General features: G+C 49.9%; 4 protein-coding genes across 4 annotated transcripts; 2 read left to right on the plus strand and 2 right to left on the minus strand.

Annotated features, from left to right (window-relative positions):
• Positions 1 to 1,275: 1,275 nt before the first annotated feature.
• Positions 1,276 to 3,427, plus strand: MYCTH_90641 (MFS general substrate transporter-like protein; the record flags this gene model as incomplete). Its single annotated transcript, XM_003666449.1, has 2 exons — positions 1,276 to 3,045; positions 3,125 to 3,427. The coding sequence occupies 2 exons, from the start codon at positions 1,276 to 1,278 to the stop codon at positions 3,425 to 3,427; spliced, it is 2,073 nt and encodes a 690-aa protein (XP_003666497.1).
• Positions 3,366 to 5,614, minus strand: MYCTH_2311247 (uncharacterized protein). The gene is made up of 2 exons (XM_003666450.1): positions 3,667 to 5,614; positions 3,366 to 3,591 (listed from the first exon to the last, which is right to left on the minus strand). The coding sequence occupies exons 1-2, from the start codon at positions 5,385 to 5,387 to the stop codon at positions 3,582 to 3,584; spliced, it is 1,731 nt and encodes a 576-aa protein (XP_003666498.1). The 5' UTR covers positions 5,388 to 5,614; the 3' UTR covers positions 3,366 to 3,581.
• Positions 5,615 to 6,527: 913 nt separating this feature from the next.
• On the plus strand, positions 6,528 to 7,161 carry MYCTH_38458 (secretory phospholipase A2; the record flags this gene model as incomplete). The annotated part of the gene is made up of 2 exons (XM_003666451.1): positions 6,528 to 6,871; positions 6,981 to 7,161. 2 exons carry the CDS (start codon positions 6,528 to 6,530, stop codon positions 7,159 to 7,161), a joined length of 525 nt encoding a protein of 174 aa, XP_003666499.1.
• Positions 7,162 to 7,341: 180 nt separating this feature from the next.
• MYCTH_2130409 (uncharacterized protein) lies at positions 7,342 to 8,001 on the minus strand (the record flags this gene model as incomplete). Its single annotated transcript, XM_003666452.1, has 3 exons — positions 7,342 to 7,525; positions 7,588 to 7,640; positions 7,717 to 8,001. 3 exons carry the CDS (start codon positions 7,999 to 8,001, stop codon positions 7,342 to 7,344), a joined length of 522 nt encoding a protein of 173 aa, XP_003666500.1.
• Positions 8,002 to 17,034: the final 9,033 nt, after the last annotated feature.

The raw sequence follows: 17,034 nt of genomic DNA on the forward strand, positions 1-17,034 counted from the left end.
TGCTAATGCTATAGTGATGCTCCCCGAATGGATGAAGCCTTCTGGAGGAACAATTAGGTACTTTGCTTTAAACACTTTCTTCGCCCGGCCGCCGGGCCTGTCAACATTTTCAGCCCGATTGACGCTGTGTAAGTCTAGGATCTCATGTTGTAGGTCGGCATGCTCCATTGCAACTGAACACAATTGGCCGGGTTTGTTCGGATCTTTGGCCGCCACAGCTATGACCTAGCCCGAGAAAGCAGAAGCCCTAAAAAAATTAACTAGATGGGTTTGCGGCATGCCGGGTGAGGGATATTGGTCTAAATCGTTAGGTGGCAGTTGTTGGCATACCATATTAACCGGCCGCTAACGCGTCGCGTGTCGCGTATCAGTTTGCAAATAATTAGAAACCGTCGTCGAGGGAGTTGATTTGAAGGATTTGAGCATATCTGTACGCCGTACATAGGTACACAGTGGTGTACTGATTACACTAGAAGTTTCAGGTCCTATATGGATTATATTAAGTGCTGGAGGAGGTCAGAAACTGTGGGATGATGGGTGCGGAAAAGCAACGATCTTCGTATGCCTCTGTTATAATTAGTAGTGATGATCGATGAGGGAGGAAGATGGAAGAGGCTGACCAGGGCCACCCTGTAGGGAAGATGTGGGTGGCTACAACCCTGGTGGGGCCGGGAACCCTAGTGGGGCCCGGTCCACACAGAAACTTGATCATGCACGGCTGATCTTCATCCAAGCTGAGAGATACACTAAGCCCCAGCCTGGGAGCGATTGTCACCCGCAAGTGGCAGGGAAGCGAGTGGCTCCGAGACCCTGGCCGATCGAATTATGACATCACTCTCGCCAGCCACAACTCACACCGGCCTACACCAGCTAACCGGAGGTGGAAGGCGGCATGCACTTGAGCTGCAGTCCTGGGCAGGTCCTCTCTCTGCGAGTTCTCTGCAGGGCATTATCCGACACGCTCCAGCTAATCGTGAGCTGGGCAATCCGCACACCCATTTGGGCTGTGCACCCCTGAACCCCTCACCACGCACTCCAGTTCTACCCTACACGACCACGACTCCCTACCAAGGAAATCAATTATTACGAGGGAGTGCGAGGTTGTAGGTCCTAAACTACTCCCTACCTCCGCTGGACAACATCGGGATCGGCAAGGCACTAGCGGCCTGCCGATAAACCAATCTTCTCGGTAATCAGTCGCGAAGAAGGAAATACTAGTAACTTAATTTTGCCCCGCGACCGCGAACTGCCCGGTCGCGGCACCTCAGTTCTGCAATGGTGCACCCAGCCAAAGTCACAGCCAGCGCGCCCACAGCAAACAACTTGCGACCCAGCCTCTCCCGAAGTCACCGTTCTCGAGCATCCGGATCCTTCCACGCCGGAGAGCCTTTTCCCTTCCCATCGCCGTACGACGAAACGCGGCCTAGCGGCAGTCGAACTCGAAGACGTCCCGCCGCAGATCCTCGGAGTCTCCTCCGTCGCCAGTCAACTCCAAAGTACCACACTTTTCCGACCTCGCCGCCCGAGTCGCCCTCAGACGGCCAATGGTCGCCTCGACGACCCCGCGCCTGGTACAAACGGCTCTTTAGGCTGCGTGGCAAGAAATCCGATTCACGAGATGAGGAAGGTGGTCTCGGTGGCGCATCCGACGACGCGCCGGATTTGGAGGGAGCCGGCCGGGGAAGACAAACGAAAAGAGGCCACACAGCAGATTATGGGTACGATTCCCCCAGCGCGGACACAACCCCTTTGCCGTGGGCACAGCTCTCTCTCCTGGCCCTTCTATCCCTCGCCGAACAAACCGCCCTGAACTCGATTGGTCCATACCTGCCAACCATGGTGGCTTCCTTTGACGAAATCCCAGATGGCGATGAGGGCCTATACGTTGGGCTTCTCGCCTCGTCGTTTGCCCTTGCGCAGTTGGCGACAAACCTCCTGTGGGGATACCTATCCGATCGCGTGGGACGCAAGCCCACGATGCTTCTGGGCACGTCTCTCTTGATGGTTTGCTTTGTCTGCTTCGGGCTCTGCAGCACCTTTGCCCAGCTGATCATGGTCCATGTGGCCATGGGCCTGTTCAACGGAAACGCGGCCATCGTGCCGACCTGCCTGGGGGAGATCACAGATCGCACCAACCAAAGCGGCGCCTTCACTTGGCTGCCCGTCATTTACAGCCTCGGGAGCATCACCGGGCCCGCCCTGGGCGGCTTGCTCGTCGGAGTCCTCGGCGGATCGAGGTATCCGTTTCTAGCGCCCAACATCGTCGTTGCAGCGCTGTTGCTTGCCAGCGTCGTTGTGCTGGCAATCTGGTTCGACGAGACGCTCAATAGCCTCGACCAAAGCGCTGCTGGACTGGGCCTAGAATGGCTATACAAGGCTCGTGACTGGTGCGCGGCGCGCCTGAGAAGAACGTCCCAGGCGCCGTCGCGACCGCCTGCGACTGAAAGACTGCCACCGGCATCGAATGATCAAGACCGGCTGGATGGATCCTCCGATAGCGAAGAAGAAGAAGAAGAAGAAGAAGAAACGGATTCCGCGGATGAGCAAAGTGGCCTATTCCAATCTCGGGGCACTGAAGCCGAAAATGGGGACAATAAGGAGCCCGAGCAGACGGGCTCCGCCTTCCATGAACTCAGCAAGCGCAACACACTGGCCATTTTGGGCACGTACCTTGTATTCCAACTTACCAACATTTCGTACAACTCCCTGTACCCGATGTTCGCTTCGTCCCCGCCGCCCACCGGGCGCGAGCTTGGACCGGGCATAATCGGCGTTAGCCTCTCGCTGGCTGGCGTGGCGACCATCCTGTTTCAGGTACTGGTGTTCCAGAGAGTGAAATCCCGCATTGGAAATCTCGGGACCTACCGCTCCTCGTTACTCGGAATGGCCATAAGCATGGCCCTCATGCCGTGGATCGACTACGTTGACAGCAATCCACCACTGGGGCTGGGAACCGGGAAGCTCTGGTTATATAGCGAACTGGGGGCCATTCTTGTGCTCAAGAACATCTGTGCGGTTGGTGGTCTCAGTAGCGTCATGCTTTTGGTAAGTGTTTTGGTTACCCAGATCCCCTCGTCCCCCCATGTAATTATTGTCGCTCCTCTGACTCATCGTGTCCGATCAGATAACCAACTCGGCACCATCGAATGAGACGCTTGGCACGCTCAACGGCATCGCGCAGACCCTCTCAGCGGCCGGCCGCAGTGTTGGACCGTTTCTGTCGGGCGGTCTGTTCACTCTGTCAACACGGGTGAGGCCGAAAGGTGAGGCACTTGCATGGGGTCTCTTTGCGGGCGTGGCGCTTCTCGGATGGCTTGGCTCTTTCGCCATCCACAACAAAGGGCTTGAGAGCGCGGACTGGGAGGACGACGAGGATGACAGCGACGAAATTGACGAATGCGGCGACGAGGAGCAGCACGGTTATTAGATAAAGTAACTTAACCTGCTTGTTAGACTACACACACATAGAGCCTAGCATGACTTTTCCTGTTCCGGTCGACTTCCTAGCGTTGATATAATAATTAAATACTCCCGAACGACCGATTAATTAGATACCTAAAGAACACCCGGAACGATAAGAATTAGACGGGACTCAATGTGAATGTCAGCCTTCCATTCTCCTGACTGGACAGGCAGTTTCAATTTTGTTGTTCCTGTGTTGCTTACAGGCGAGCGAGTCTGCGACAAAAGCAAGATGCTTTGATGGGCACGTCTGCTGCGGCGAGCGCCAGCTGCAGCTGCGGGCGGACCATCCGCGCCTCCGACTCCCGCCCGAGACGGAGTAGACACTCGTGCAGGCCGTGGAGCGCCCACACGTTGTTCCGGTGCTGCTGCGGGCGCGGCAGCGTGTCGTCGAGCCCGAGATCGGCCGCGTACACGGCCAGGGCCTCCTCGGTCCGCCCCTGCTCCAGCAGGAGGGCCCCGTACGCGTGTCGCGTCGGCTGCATCCACCCCCACGGCTCGTCGTACGGCAGCGAGTCGTCGAGCTCCACGGCCCGCCGGAGGTGCCGCAGCCCTTGCTCCACGTTTCCGCGGCGGTACTCGACCTCGCCGTCCAGCATGGCCGCGGCGATGCCGAGGATGTCCTGGCAGGTGTTGTTGAAGAGCGTGCGGGAGGGGGGCACCTTCCGGTGCGCGTCCTGGAAGAGCCGGCGGTGGCGGTCCGCCTCGTCGATCCGGCCCGTGTTGGCGTACGCCACGGCTTTGGCGTAGTGCAGCGCGGCGGTCGTGGTGCAGTACAGCGAGGGATCGCCGGGGAACGGCAGGTTGTCGATGATGTCTTGCCAGCGGCCGAAGCGGACCAGGATGTGCGCCCGCATGGACAGGAACCCCTCCAGCCAGTCGGCCATGGGCGGCGACTCGACGCGGAGCAGGGCGTTGGGCAGCGCCTCCTCCAGCATGTCGGCCGTCTCGAGCGCGACGGCCGATTGGCCCGCGAACATGGCGGCGTAGATGCGGAAGTGGAAATTGTGGGATCGGTAGAGGCTGTAGAAGTTGATGGGGCCTTGGCGGCGCACAAACTTGGCGTCCGCCCAGATGGCCGACGTGTTGCAGGCCACGGCCCGCCTGTAGTCGCCGCAGAGGATGTCGATATGTGTGGGCATGTGGTTGAGATGGCCCGCGTCGGGGATCAGCCCGCGCAGGCGGTCGGCGGGCCCCAGCGCCTTCTCGGGTTCGCTGGACATCTCCATCAGGTGGATGTACAGATGTAACATGCCCGGGTGCTCCGGGTGCTCGGACAGCCCCCTTTCCAGGGCGGCTTTGGCGTCCATGGTCCGCGCCCCGTTGGCGGGTTCCCCCGTCCGGACGTCCCAGAGCTGCCAGGGAGTGAGGTTCATAAGGGCATCAACGTAGATGGCGATGACATTGGGGTCCTCGGGATGCCGCATGTAGACGCGCTCCATGGCCGCGGCGTACGTGGGATTTAAGGCGTACCCCTGAGAAGGGGTCAGCTGGTCATGGGGATAGCGCTCCTGGAGCGCATCGACTAGTGCCGCCTCCGCTGCTGTCGCGGCGGGCGCTCTCTCGAGAGCTTTCACCACTGCCTGCCGCGCCCTCTGGACATTGCGCCTCAGTTCAAGTTCATCAAAGATCCCCCAGGGCTTATTGTAATTGGGACCTAGGGCATAGGCGATGCCCCAGTATGCCATGGCACAGGACTCGTCCGCTGCGGCCGCGCGCTCGAAGCAGCTGACGGCCTCTTCGTGGTTGAAGGCGTAGCACCATACGAGTCCGCGGTTGAACCATCTTTGAGCTTCTTTGCTCGAGGTTGTCACAGGCATGTGGAAATTTCCGAGATCGTAGTAGTAGCCATCATCTCCGGTGCTTGACAAATCGGCCTGACAGAAGTCGGCCCCTCCGGCGCCGGCGACGGGGAGACGGCCCATTCTGCAGCACGGAATGAACAAGCGTGGCTAATTTAGGGAAGTGCCGGACTCCGGAACTGGCGATTTGCTAGCAGCATCCCATGTCGTGGGGCTGCAAGGGCAAAAAAAGGGTTTGCGGCGTTCGCTACTACCCAAGGACCTGTCAAGGCAGGAAGGTGGTTGGTTTCTGGACTTTTGCTGCTATTCTGGAAAGCGGGCCGGTCACGTTGCCTGTGGAGAAAAGAAACCTAGTTCACTGCTTGGCCAGACCGTCAGCAAAGACTAGGTCGACCCGCCTCTTTTTTTTGGCGAAACAAAAACGTCATCACGTGTAAATTAGGTATATGTAAGCTAGGTAGGTATGTACCGAGTCCTTCGGTATGTGCATCTATAGTATGTACAGTGCGTATACTAACTACTAAGTAAAGTAGTAGCGCATAATTTCCCCATCATTGGCGAATGCTTGGGAACGCTTGGCGCGGGGTCATAACTCTCCGCGCGCCCCTGGAATTCCGCGCCATTCCCCCGCAAGACCACGCTCCGATTTCCAGGCCAATGACTGGTGTGCGGCATCGAGAGAGGCGCCGGCTTGGCCCTACCACAGCAGCCAACCATGGTCGCCCGTGATGGCACCCTCTCTCGCTTCCCTCTGCATTCGCGAATCGCATGCTGGCTCTAAGTCCCCTGCGCCGGTCCAGGACTCGCACTTGGCCTAGGAGATCGACGTTCCCATCTGGACGCGGGGCCTGCTGGGGAGGGTATCATTCGGCGGGCCGCAGGACGACTGGCAAGGTTGCGGCAAAGCAGGACGTGTCTTCGCCAGGAGGTGCCATCGTGGAAACGGCAGCCCACATCGCCTCGGTAACAATTTCTCGATGAGGCAGGTTGTGATAGCGGCGCTCGCCGATGTCCTCTCGGCCTATAGTTAGTTGGCCTTTATGTCTCGGTGTCCCAATGAGGGATCAGCGTTTGGTCGAGGCATCTGGTCGCCGACGAGGATCTAGTCACAGCTATATAATAGTCTTGACGGTCCGTCGCATGTCCTTCGACGGACGGTTATACCTAGAACTCGACCGTAAATAATAGGATCAGCTCTTCGAGTTCGCCCTGGCCTGAGGTCGCGGTATTCTGTTGCGCAGTCTTCCCTCTCACATCGCCATCATGAAGTTCCTCTCGACCGCCCTCTGCTTGGCCTCATCTGTGCTGGCTCTTCCCAGCATTGGCAAGGCCGACGCGGCACTTGTTCCGCGGCAGTCGGCCATCCAGATCACCGATCAGTACCTTTTCGACCTCACTCTTCCTGCCTTCACAGCCAAGCGTAACGCCCGCGATCCCCCGTCCCTGATCTGGGACTCGGACGGCTGCAGCTCCTCTCCGGACAACCCGTTCGGCTTCCCCTTTGTTCCCGCTTGCCACCGCCATGACTTCGGATATCGCAACTACAAGGCCCAGAACCGGTTCACGGATGCCGGCAAGCTGAGCATCGACGACAACTTCAAGAGCGAGTATGTCTATTCCTGCCCTCTAACCGCTTGCCGCCTTCGTTACATCTGATTCGGGAGGCTGACCCTAAGCGCGTGTCACTAGTCTGTATTATCAATGCGAGTCTGTCAGCGCGAAGACCGCGTGCCGGGCCCTAGCCGATGTCTACTATGCTGCGGTGAGGGCGTTCGGTGGCAGTACCCAAGACAAGCGCGATGACGACCTCGTCAAGATCTACGAGGAGAAGGTGGCTATCTATAACAAGGCCGTCGAGGAGGCTCAGGCCAAGGGCGAACTTTGGACTCTCGACTAAAATTGCGAGGGAGAGTATTAACGGGAAACGGAGAGGGAAGTGTTTCTCCAAGACACGGAATATCATGATCCTATGACTCTGTTTATGCAAAAACACACATTTCCACCAATTCTTCAATTCTCTCAATCAGCGGGTGGAACCTGCGGATTTCATCAAGGTTAGCTCCTCCTGGCTGCCTAATTACCAGTCGACAAAGTAGTCAATGCCCTCGGTGATTGCGCTCGCAGCAACGCCCGCGTGGTCCTGTCCCGCGTACTCGTTGAGCACAACATCGCTAACCTTTCTACTCGCTTTCACCAGATCGAACAGGTCGTGGCAGTGTTCCGTCATTCCAAGAGGCCGGAAGTAATTAGCTCTTCCCCGCCTGGAATGCCGTTTCGTTTTCGGTACGCCTGCGGGCCGGACACTGCTCATGGCTTTCCGTACGTGATCATGAGCGCCGGCATGTTCGAGGTTTGGTTGCATCCAGAAGAGGTGTACTAGGCCGATGTTGTCGGATCGCCAATTCCGAACCGAGACGCGACCTCGGCCAGGATGCAGCTGTTTTGCACTTACTTCCAGAGCAGGGCTCGCCGCCAGATATGTGTCGAACATGGCTGGGCGGGAGATCAGCGAAAAGGCAACCAGGAGTCCGCCGAAAGAGTTTCGAAGCGCGGCGTCGCAGGTGAACGCTACATTCGGGAATATACTGTCATGAAGCCAAGGAGGCAGAGCCCCCTCGATAAAGTCGAGAAACGCGTCAGCGCCAGACGGCGAACCTGTGTCCCCGGGGAACGGCGGCTTGTAATTGATGAACCGGTTAACCATGTCATAGACCGAGGCTAAGGACCGCGTAATCATCCTCTCCACACCGGCGGTCCTATAACCCTAACTCCGTTCGACTCGAAGTTGGCTCCTCGTAAATATTGAGATAAAGCTCTGGCTCTTTACCACAAAATGTTAGTATAATTAACTAATGGAAGATGGTTCTAATAGATAGAAGAAGGTTAGTAAATTTAAAATAATTCAAAAGTGCAATGTCTTCTTCTTACATTTGCTAGCCCTATAGCTCTAGGAATAAAGAACTCTCTATTTTCCAGCCTATTTACTAGATCTATAGGGCTTACCTTATCTAGCTTTATATAATAGACACGTCTATAGACAATATATTATATCCCTAACTATATATAGGCTTAGGGTTAGCCTAGTATTATAAGTAAGGCTATATAATAAATTATACTCTGATAAACTAGATATTAGCCTATTTAGAACAGGTCTCCGCTTCTTTATATCTATTTTGGTTAATTAGTTATATATTTTTGAAATATATTTGGATTTTTTTTAAAAAAGTGGATCTCTAGTTAGCCTGCCCCACCAACCTGCCCTGCACCCAATCAGATCGATTTGAGTCAACAATAACCCTTTTCGGCAGGTGCCCTACCTACCCACTTTTATAGAAATAACTATAGTACAAGCAATAGTAGGCCATTTTATATAAGCTATATAGCGTTCGATAGCATTTTTTTAGGGCTATATAATGGTATATACTATATCCCTAACTATATATAGGCTTAGGGTTAGTATAATAACCCTAGGGTTAGGGTTATTCCCTAACTCCCTAACTATATATAGGCTTAGGGTTAGCCTATCCCTAACTATATATAGGCTTAGGGTTAGCCTAGTATTATAAGTAAGGCTATATAATAATTTATAGCCTCAGCCAGGCTAGAAGCGACCTATAGGGATATCACGGAACGTGGGAAATCCGACCACTACCTACAGGCTCTAAATGTCTCCCTCTAGGGGACCAAAGGGCCTGTGCCGGCTAGTAAAGGGTAGGACTAGAAGAGCCTAGACGAGGAGGTCACGCAGGCCGAGGCGGCCTACCTCCTACTCCGGCTTGGTAGGTGGGCATCGGCCCCGGCTGGGCCTGTTTTCCGGGGCCCGGAGGAGCTTCTACAGGCCTTCGACAGGCTTATAGAGGCCCTTGAGGAGATAGCTACGGTCTCGGCCCCGGCAAAAAAGGCTAGTACGGGCGGTAAACGAGCTCGATGGTGGACGAAGGAGGTTCGGGAGGCCCGGAAGAGGGCCAAGGAGGCAGAAAGGGCCTATAGGGGTACCCTAAGCCCCTATATACAAGAGGTACTTCGGCAGGCCCTACGGGACCAGGCCAAGACCATTACGGCCGCGAAGACCAAGAGCTGGAGAGCCATGTTACGGGAGGCAACCAACCGGCCGGACCTACTATAGAGGCTAGAGAGGTAGGCAAGGCTACAAAGCCACCTACTGGTCGACCCCCTAAAGCTCCCGGCCTTCGAAGGAGGGCTTATAACCTACTAATAGAAGGCTAGAGCACTGGCCGACAAGTTCTTTCCGAACCTGGAAGCAGACCTATCGGATATCGACGACCCGGATCTGAACGACCACTAGGAGCCGAAGTTCGAAATAGGCTAGGAGGTTACGGTAGGCGAAGTTAAGGTAGTACTGGCTAGGGTGGCCCCGTGGAAAGCCCTAGGGGAGGACCTCCTCCCTATAGGCCTATTAAAGGCCTGTAAGCGGCCGCTCTACCGGATACTAGCCAAACTAGCCTCAGAGAGCCTTCGGCTTAGCTGTTTCCCGGCCCGGTTTAAAAGGGCTAAGATAGTAGTCCTCCGCAAGCCTAGCAAACCCCTATAGGCCTACTTTACCCTAGGCAGCTATAGGCCTATAGCACTCTTACTAACGGTAGGCAAGGTGCTAGAGGCTATAGTCACCTAGAAGGTAACGGCCGTTACAGAGGCCTACGGGCTTCTACCGGCCGAATAGATAGGTAACCGGGAACACAGGTCTATAGAACTAGCCATCCGGCTTGTTACGGCTTAGGTCTAGGAGGCCTAGAGGCATAAGGCGGCTGCCTCCCTCCTACAGCTCGACATCTTAGGGGCTTTTGACACCGTTAACCATACCCGGCTATTAGCCACTTTACAGAGCCAGGGCTTCCCAAAGTGGTTAGTGGTCTGGGTCAGGGAGTGGCTACGAGATAGGGTGGCTATCCTTCACTTCGATAGCCAGGAAACGGAGGATATAGCAGTAAGGGCTAGGGTCCTACAGGGGTCACCCCTCTCCCCTATACTGTTTATCCTCTATATAGCCTCCCTTTACCAGGCCATTCGCCAGGCCAGCCCTACGGTCAGTTTGATAGGCTTTGCTGATGATACTAACCTCCTAGCCTTTAGGAGGGCTAAGGAGGCCTGTAACGGTCAGCTACAGAGGGCCTAGAAGGCCTGCCTCTAGTAGGCGAAGACCTGGGGTATGGCTTTTGCCCCGGAAAAGTGCGAGCTCATCTACTTTAACAGGGGCCGGAAACAGTGGTCGCGACCGCTAGAGCTCCTACGGCCCGGAGGGGGTACTACCACTATAGCCCCGTCGAAGTCGGCTAGATTCCTCGGGGTCTGGCTAGACTAGAGGCTATAATGGGGCCCCTATTACGCAAAGGTGGCTAAGAAGCTAGAAACCTAGGAGTTTGCCCTAACCAGGCTCACTGCAAAGACCTAGGGCCCCGGCCTCCTACAGGCCTACGAGGTCTACACTAAGTGTATCCGTAGCGCCCTAGCTTACGGGTATGACGAACCTAACTCAGACTTCTTCTGAAAGGGTCCAGACAGAGGTGGATTAAGCGTAACAAGCAGGTAGGTCGTCTAAGGGATTCGGTGAAGCCAAAGGGTTTATAACAACACTAGAGTTGTCTCTTACAGTAATTAGCAATGCTTGGTATAAGTACTGTGATTGTGATTGTTACTACTGGTGAACTCCTAGAGTCCACTATAACGAGTGACTATTTACATGTATATATACTCCTAGGATCACTAGCAGTCGTGGTAATCATTTATACTGGCTTACCTGGCTTATATCGTAAGCTAGTGATCCTCTGTTAGGATCATTTCTTGCCAAGCGTGATCCTGTCCTAATTAGTCTATCATTCCTTCGGCTTGATTAGCCCGTTTGTGCCAGTGGCTTAGGTAGCATCTATATACATATTTCCGTAATACGATGCTCTCCTTCTAAGGCTTTCGACCTGAAAGCCCTCTTTTAAGCCGTTTCAAATAACGCTAACATCCTTTTTACGTATACCTTGTAATTTTTCCCTTTTCCTGTACTGCTAGTGACTAACAAGATGGTAGATCGTGTTTCTAAGCGCCGATCCTTGAAATCCTAACAGTGCGCCGCGCTTACTTCTTTTATTAATTCTTCTGGCGTAGACATTATACCGTGTTTGTGGTGTTTTAAGTGGAACTTGGCTTATTGTATGGCGTTAGGCTCTTCTTACTATAGTAAGTGTATACGTTAGGGTTGTTCTTATAATGGTTTTAATATAGCGTCTGCTTATTTATAACCTGATTTATTGCCTTAATATTTATAGCTAATTCTTTATAGTAATAAAGATTATATCCAAATAAAAGCGTGTAGAATAAGAAGAGGCCGATGCCAAAGAGGCCCTTTTTGTCCTTTAGACTTAACTTTAGACGGCTGTCGGTCGATTAGCTCGTCTTCGTCGCTAGAAACGTTTCTTAAAGGAGCAGGGTTCCGAGCTATTTTGTCGAGGTATATAGTCTCTAGAGGAAATAGAGGCAGAAGAACGGAGGGTGCGGGAGTCCGAAGCACGCGTTATTAGTAATGTACGGTCCTAGGGTGCTGACATCCCGTTTGACTAGTCTTCTTTAGGCCTAGATTTGTCGGAGGCTAACTTGGCCGTTTTGTCTAAGCTAGTGCCTACAGTCGATCCGGGTTTTGCTAGTAGAACTGTTCTAGTTTCTTAGGGTAATTTAAGTTCTTGACTGGTTCCTATGAGTTATCTTCTAGTCTAAAATCAAGCTATTTAACTAGGTACTATAGTTCCCTATTGATAATATATAAATCTAGAATTTCTTCGATGTCCTATTCTTCTTCCTTATCTTTTGCTTCGATGTATATAGCAACCTTAGCGTTTTTTAGTGCTAGTTTGAGGAGTGAAATATGAAAAACATCTGTCTATAGTCGTATAGATAATAGTAATGATAGTTAGTAGTTAGATGTCGAAATTCGTTCTTTGATAATAAAGGGTCTGACCTTCTTAAAGTCTAGCTTCGTGCTTGGTCGTTTGGTTTGTAAGTTCTATACGATTAGGTAGACTTTGTCTCCCCTCTCTAGGCAAGGTCCCTCGAGCCTATGTTTGTCGTAGTAATTCTTTATTCTAGTTTTGATAAACTCGAGTTCTTTTTTGAGCTTTTTATATAGTACGTATATTTGTTCCGCTTTAACTGCTGCTCTTGGCACTATGACCTCTAGTCCTTGCCTAAGGTCTGCTTTATATTTGTAGTTCGCGAAGAATGGTATAACTTTGGTCGTTTCCGTTGGTGATACTATTAGCAATAGTATGACCTAGTCGTCTTGCTAGTAGTTAATGTAAGAATAGAGGTACTGCTTAATAACTTGGTTTAATCGCTCCGTTTGTCCGTTAGTCTGCGGGTGATATGCCGTTAATAGCTTGCTATTAATACCTAATCGTTGTATTAATGCTTGCCAGAACTTCGATACGAACTTGGTATCTCTGTCGGTGATCTATTTTTATAGCTAAGCATGCACTAATGTAACTTGCTAATAGATTACGTCTGCTAGCTGTTTAGCTGTCTATGACTCCTTGTAGGGAAAGAAGTATGCCCATTTAGTCAGGCAATCTACTATAGTAAAAATATTGTCGTAGATTACTCCTATGGCTATGTCCTTGGATTCTAGCAGCTTTATAATAAAGTCTATCGTGACTAAACTCTATAGTTTGTCAGCTATTAGTAGTAGCTAAAGTAGCCTATATAGCTTATGTCGTACCGTTTTGCTTCGATTGCAAATGTCGTAGTTCCGTACGACTTCCTTAACCTATACCGTTAACTATAGAAAGTCGTAATGTTTCTTGACTTGTGCGACAGTCTTCGTAACTCCTTTGTGTCCTCTAAGTTTCGACTTATAGAGTTCTCAAATCATCTGCAGCTATTGATCCTGGTCGTAGATATATGCTTTGCCTCGGTACTAAAGTTTCCTATCTCTTTCTTCTACTCTGTTAGGTATTACTGGTCTAGGTGCTGCTTAATACTATGCCTTGTTAATCCTTTTCTCTCGAAAGATTACATAGCATTTAAGGAACGAGTTAAGTAGATCGTCTTCTATAGGTGTCTACGTTTCGTAATATAGCGTTCTGTCTGTTTGTTCCTTAAACAACGGTAGTATTGTTCCTGTTCGTCCTTTCGTGTGATCCGTTCGTTAGCTTAAGATGTCTGCTTATACGTTCTCTTTGCCCTTCTTGTAGCAGATCTCAAAGTTAAATTCTATAAGGAATTCTGCCTATTATATTTGTCGTCTGTTAAGCTCCTTTGTCGTTATAAAGTATTATAAATTCTTGTGATCTATATATACTTATACTAGTTTAATCGTGCTACTAAGGTATGGTTACCATTTCTTAAAAGCTTTGACAATCGCAAGTAGTTCCTTATCATAGATCAGATAATTGAGATATAGTCTATCAAGCTTCTTTGAAAAGAAGGCTATAGGATGTAGCTTTCCTTGTCTATCTTGTTATCCTAATTATCCTCCGATGGTATAGTCTAAAGCGTCCGTTTCTACCTCGAATGGCTTCTTAGGGTCTGGTAGTACTAGTACTAGATCCTCAGTAATGGCGTTACAGATCTATATAAATGCTTGCTCGTGTCGCTCTTCCTATTGGAATTTAGCGTTCTTTTTGGTGAGTTCGTGTAAAGGTCGTATGATCGCTCTAAAGTTCCTAATGAACATTCGGTAGAAGTTTGTAAATCCGATGAAGCTTTATACTTCCGTGACTGACGTCGGTTGTAGCTAATTCTTGATGGCTTTAACCTTTAAAGGTTCTATCTGAATTTGTCCTAGGGATATTTCGTATCCTAGAAACACCGTTTTCCTAACGTGAAATTTGCTCTTTTCCTTATTAACTAATAGCTTGTATACGTGTAGCACGTCTAGTACTACTTTTATATGCTTCCGGTATTTGTCTATCGTCTTGGAGAAGATGAGTATATCGTCGAGATACCGTAAATTTGTCAAGAAAGGGTCGGATAGCTTGATCAATCAGGGCTTAGAACGTTGCCGGCGCGTTTGTAAGTCTAAATGGCATGACAAGGTACTTATAGTGGCTATAGGGTATCCTAAAGGCCGTTTTCTACTCGTTACCTTCTTTGATCTATATATAATTATAGGCCGATAGCAAGTCAAGATACGTGAAATATTAGGCTCCTGTTAACTGATCTCGGAGCCGTGAGATTAGCGGTAACAGGTATCGATTTTTCATGGTCTATTCGTTAAGTTACTAATAGTCGACGTATAACTATAGCTTTCCATCTTTCTTAGGCATAAATAGGATTAGGTAGCCTGCTAGCGATGTCGACAAGCAGATATATCCTCTTCGAAGGTTCTCCTCTAAATATCGCTTAAGTTCTTTATTCTATGTCTAGCTTATATAGTAAATCTTAAAGAACTTTAGTTATGCTCCTTCCTTGAGCTTGATCTTGTAATCCTATGGGCTGTGTTCTGGTAATCCTTTTAGATGTTTTAGTTCAAATGCTAGGTGTCCTTTGTATTCCTTTAGTACTTCCCTAATCTTATCTCGTTTCTTAGTTTTCTAATAGTATACGAACTTGGTTCCGTCTATAGCGATGCTAGCAATTTCTCCTATCTCAACCTACTACTCTAATTACAGTGCTCCGCATTTGTCAACGGAGAGAACAGCTATCGGCGATTTAGCTCGTTCTTCCTGTCGTGATATCGATGTCGTTATGCCGCCTCTTCTAGAGTCTGTAGTGGTCTGCCTGCTACTGTCTGTCCCTTATGGTAGATCTATAGGATATGCCTTTCCTTAAGCATCGTCTGCTTGTAATCCTTATATGCTCCCTATCTTACTAGTCGAATACGACTCTGTTTAGGGTCGTAGGTAGCTACCATTCTTCTAGCTAATGTCCAGGTTATAATCTTCATGCTATAGTAACCCTAATATTATATCTTTATCGTTACCTATATCTATAATGCTAAATACGACTGCTGTAGTCTTCCCTACTATAGTGATATTGATTGGTTTAGTCTCCCTATATACCTATTACGTTAGAAATGGCCCTTTGACTATGCTATGCTTCTGCTTCATTCTCTAGGGTATCCGTAGCTAATTTATAAGTGTTGGCGAAATCAGGTTTATCTCTGCTCCACTGTCCACTAGTACGAGCATTTCGTGCTGTTTCTACTGTGCTGTTATCTATAATTGCTTATCTTGCCGCCGTTGTCCAAAGATTACGGCGACTTCCTATACTTCTGCCGGGAGGTCTCGATATAGTGGTCTCTTACACCAGTCCCTCCTATACTGCGTTATTACTTGCCGCTACGCGGGCGTTAATGGTTTCCGGGCCCCTTGAAGGGCCCTGACCTATTTCCTAGGTTAGTGTTAACCTCTTTGGTTGTTCGGCTAATAGTAGCTTTGTTAATCGTGCTCATTTCCATGAGCTATTAAGTGCTTATGGCTTCCTACCATTGGGTCTGTTCTGCTTTCCATCGTACGTACTATAGCTTTATCTAAAGCTCCCGAATTTGTAATTTCTTTTTATCCACGTAATAGAGGTAATTGTTGCTCTAGCACGAGTCTTATATGTCTTGTCCCGTTCCGTAGTGCCTAGGCTAGGCTCGTTTTGGAACTATCGTGATGCTTTCTAGATCGCGGGCTTCGATCTCCTAGAGCAATTTGGCCGCTCTATTTCCTATATTGTAGACCCATTCCATAGGGTATAAGCTTCCGTCCTCATTTCCTTGTCGGGTCGGCTAGTGATTATTTTCAAATTTGTCGCGGAAGTGGTATCGGCATTTGTATGCCATATATTAGAACCAGGGCACTTATGTATATGCCTTATATCGAGGGTATAGTCACGTGGTATCGCCTAGGAGGTATTGGAATTCTTTCCTAAATCCTTCCCATTATATATAGACCGTAGGTACTCTAGTGCTAGTATAGGAGTGTTTCTTCTAGTAGCTTTCCTATATATGTTTGTCTTTTCTGCGGTTTGCGTGTATAAACTAGTATTCCGGGTTCTGCACGTCGTTGCTAAGTTGCTAGCTGTCAAGATACTTAGCATAGCTATTAGGCCTATTATATGTTATAGGCTGTTCTCCTTTAATGGTTTCCACGATACGTCGGAGTTCCCTTATTTCGTCCCTCATTCTATTGCTCTACTAGGCAAGTCGAATTAAGCGTCCATCCCGTTCGTACAGTTCCGTGTTAAGTCGAAAAACTTCATTGTAGTACCATTCGATTCGTTCCTAGAGGAATAGAACATTAGGTCTAGGTCTTTCGATTCCTTAGATGTCGGTTATCTACGATCTATCCCGCCTCTGTATGACCGTGAAACCCCACTGCCTCAAGGCTGGGAGAATCGAAATTGGCGGTATATACTCTCCTACCGTATCCTATTTGGCAAGACCTGTCTCTAGGTCTATAGTGACCAGTTCAGAGTATAGTACTTATTCGTCTTTACTATTGCCATCGTGTCTAAGACTATCTATATTACTGCCCTTGTCTTTGTAGCTCGTAGCCGCTACTTCGATGATGTCCTTAGTAGTTTTATCGATAGCTATAATTTCCTTCCTAGGGGCTAGTTTCTATTCTTTCTTCGGGCTTTGGCATTCTTGCTTGTAGTGCCCTTTCTTTCTATAGTTATAGTAGGTAACATTAGACTTGTCTTTAGTCGTCTTCTTCTAGTCCTGCTTCTAGGGTTAGGGTTAGGGTTAGGGTTAGGGTTAGGGTTAGGGTTAGGGTTAGGGTTAGGGTTAGGGTTAGGGTTAGGGTTAGGGTTAGGGTTAGGGTTAGGGTTAGGGTTAGGG

This window comes from Thermothelomyces thermophilus, chromosome 6 (genome assembly GCF_000226095.1).
Source record: "Thermothelomyces thermophilus ATCC 42464 chromosome 6, complete sequence".
NCBI classification, from domain to species: domain Eukaryota; kingdom Fungi; phylum Ascomycota; class Sordariomycetes; order Sordariales; family Chaetomiaceae; genus Thermothelomyces; species Thermothelomyces thermophilus.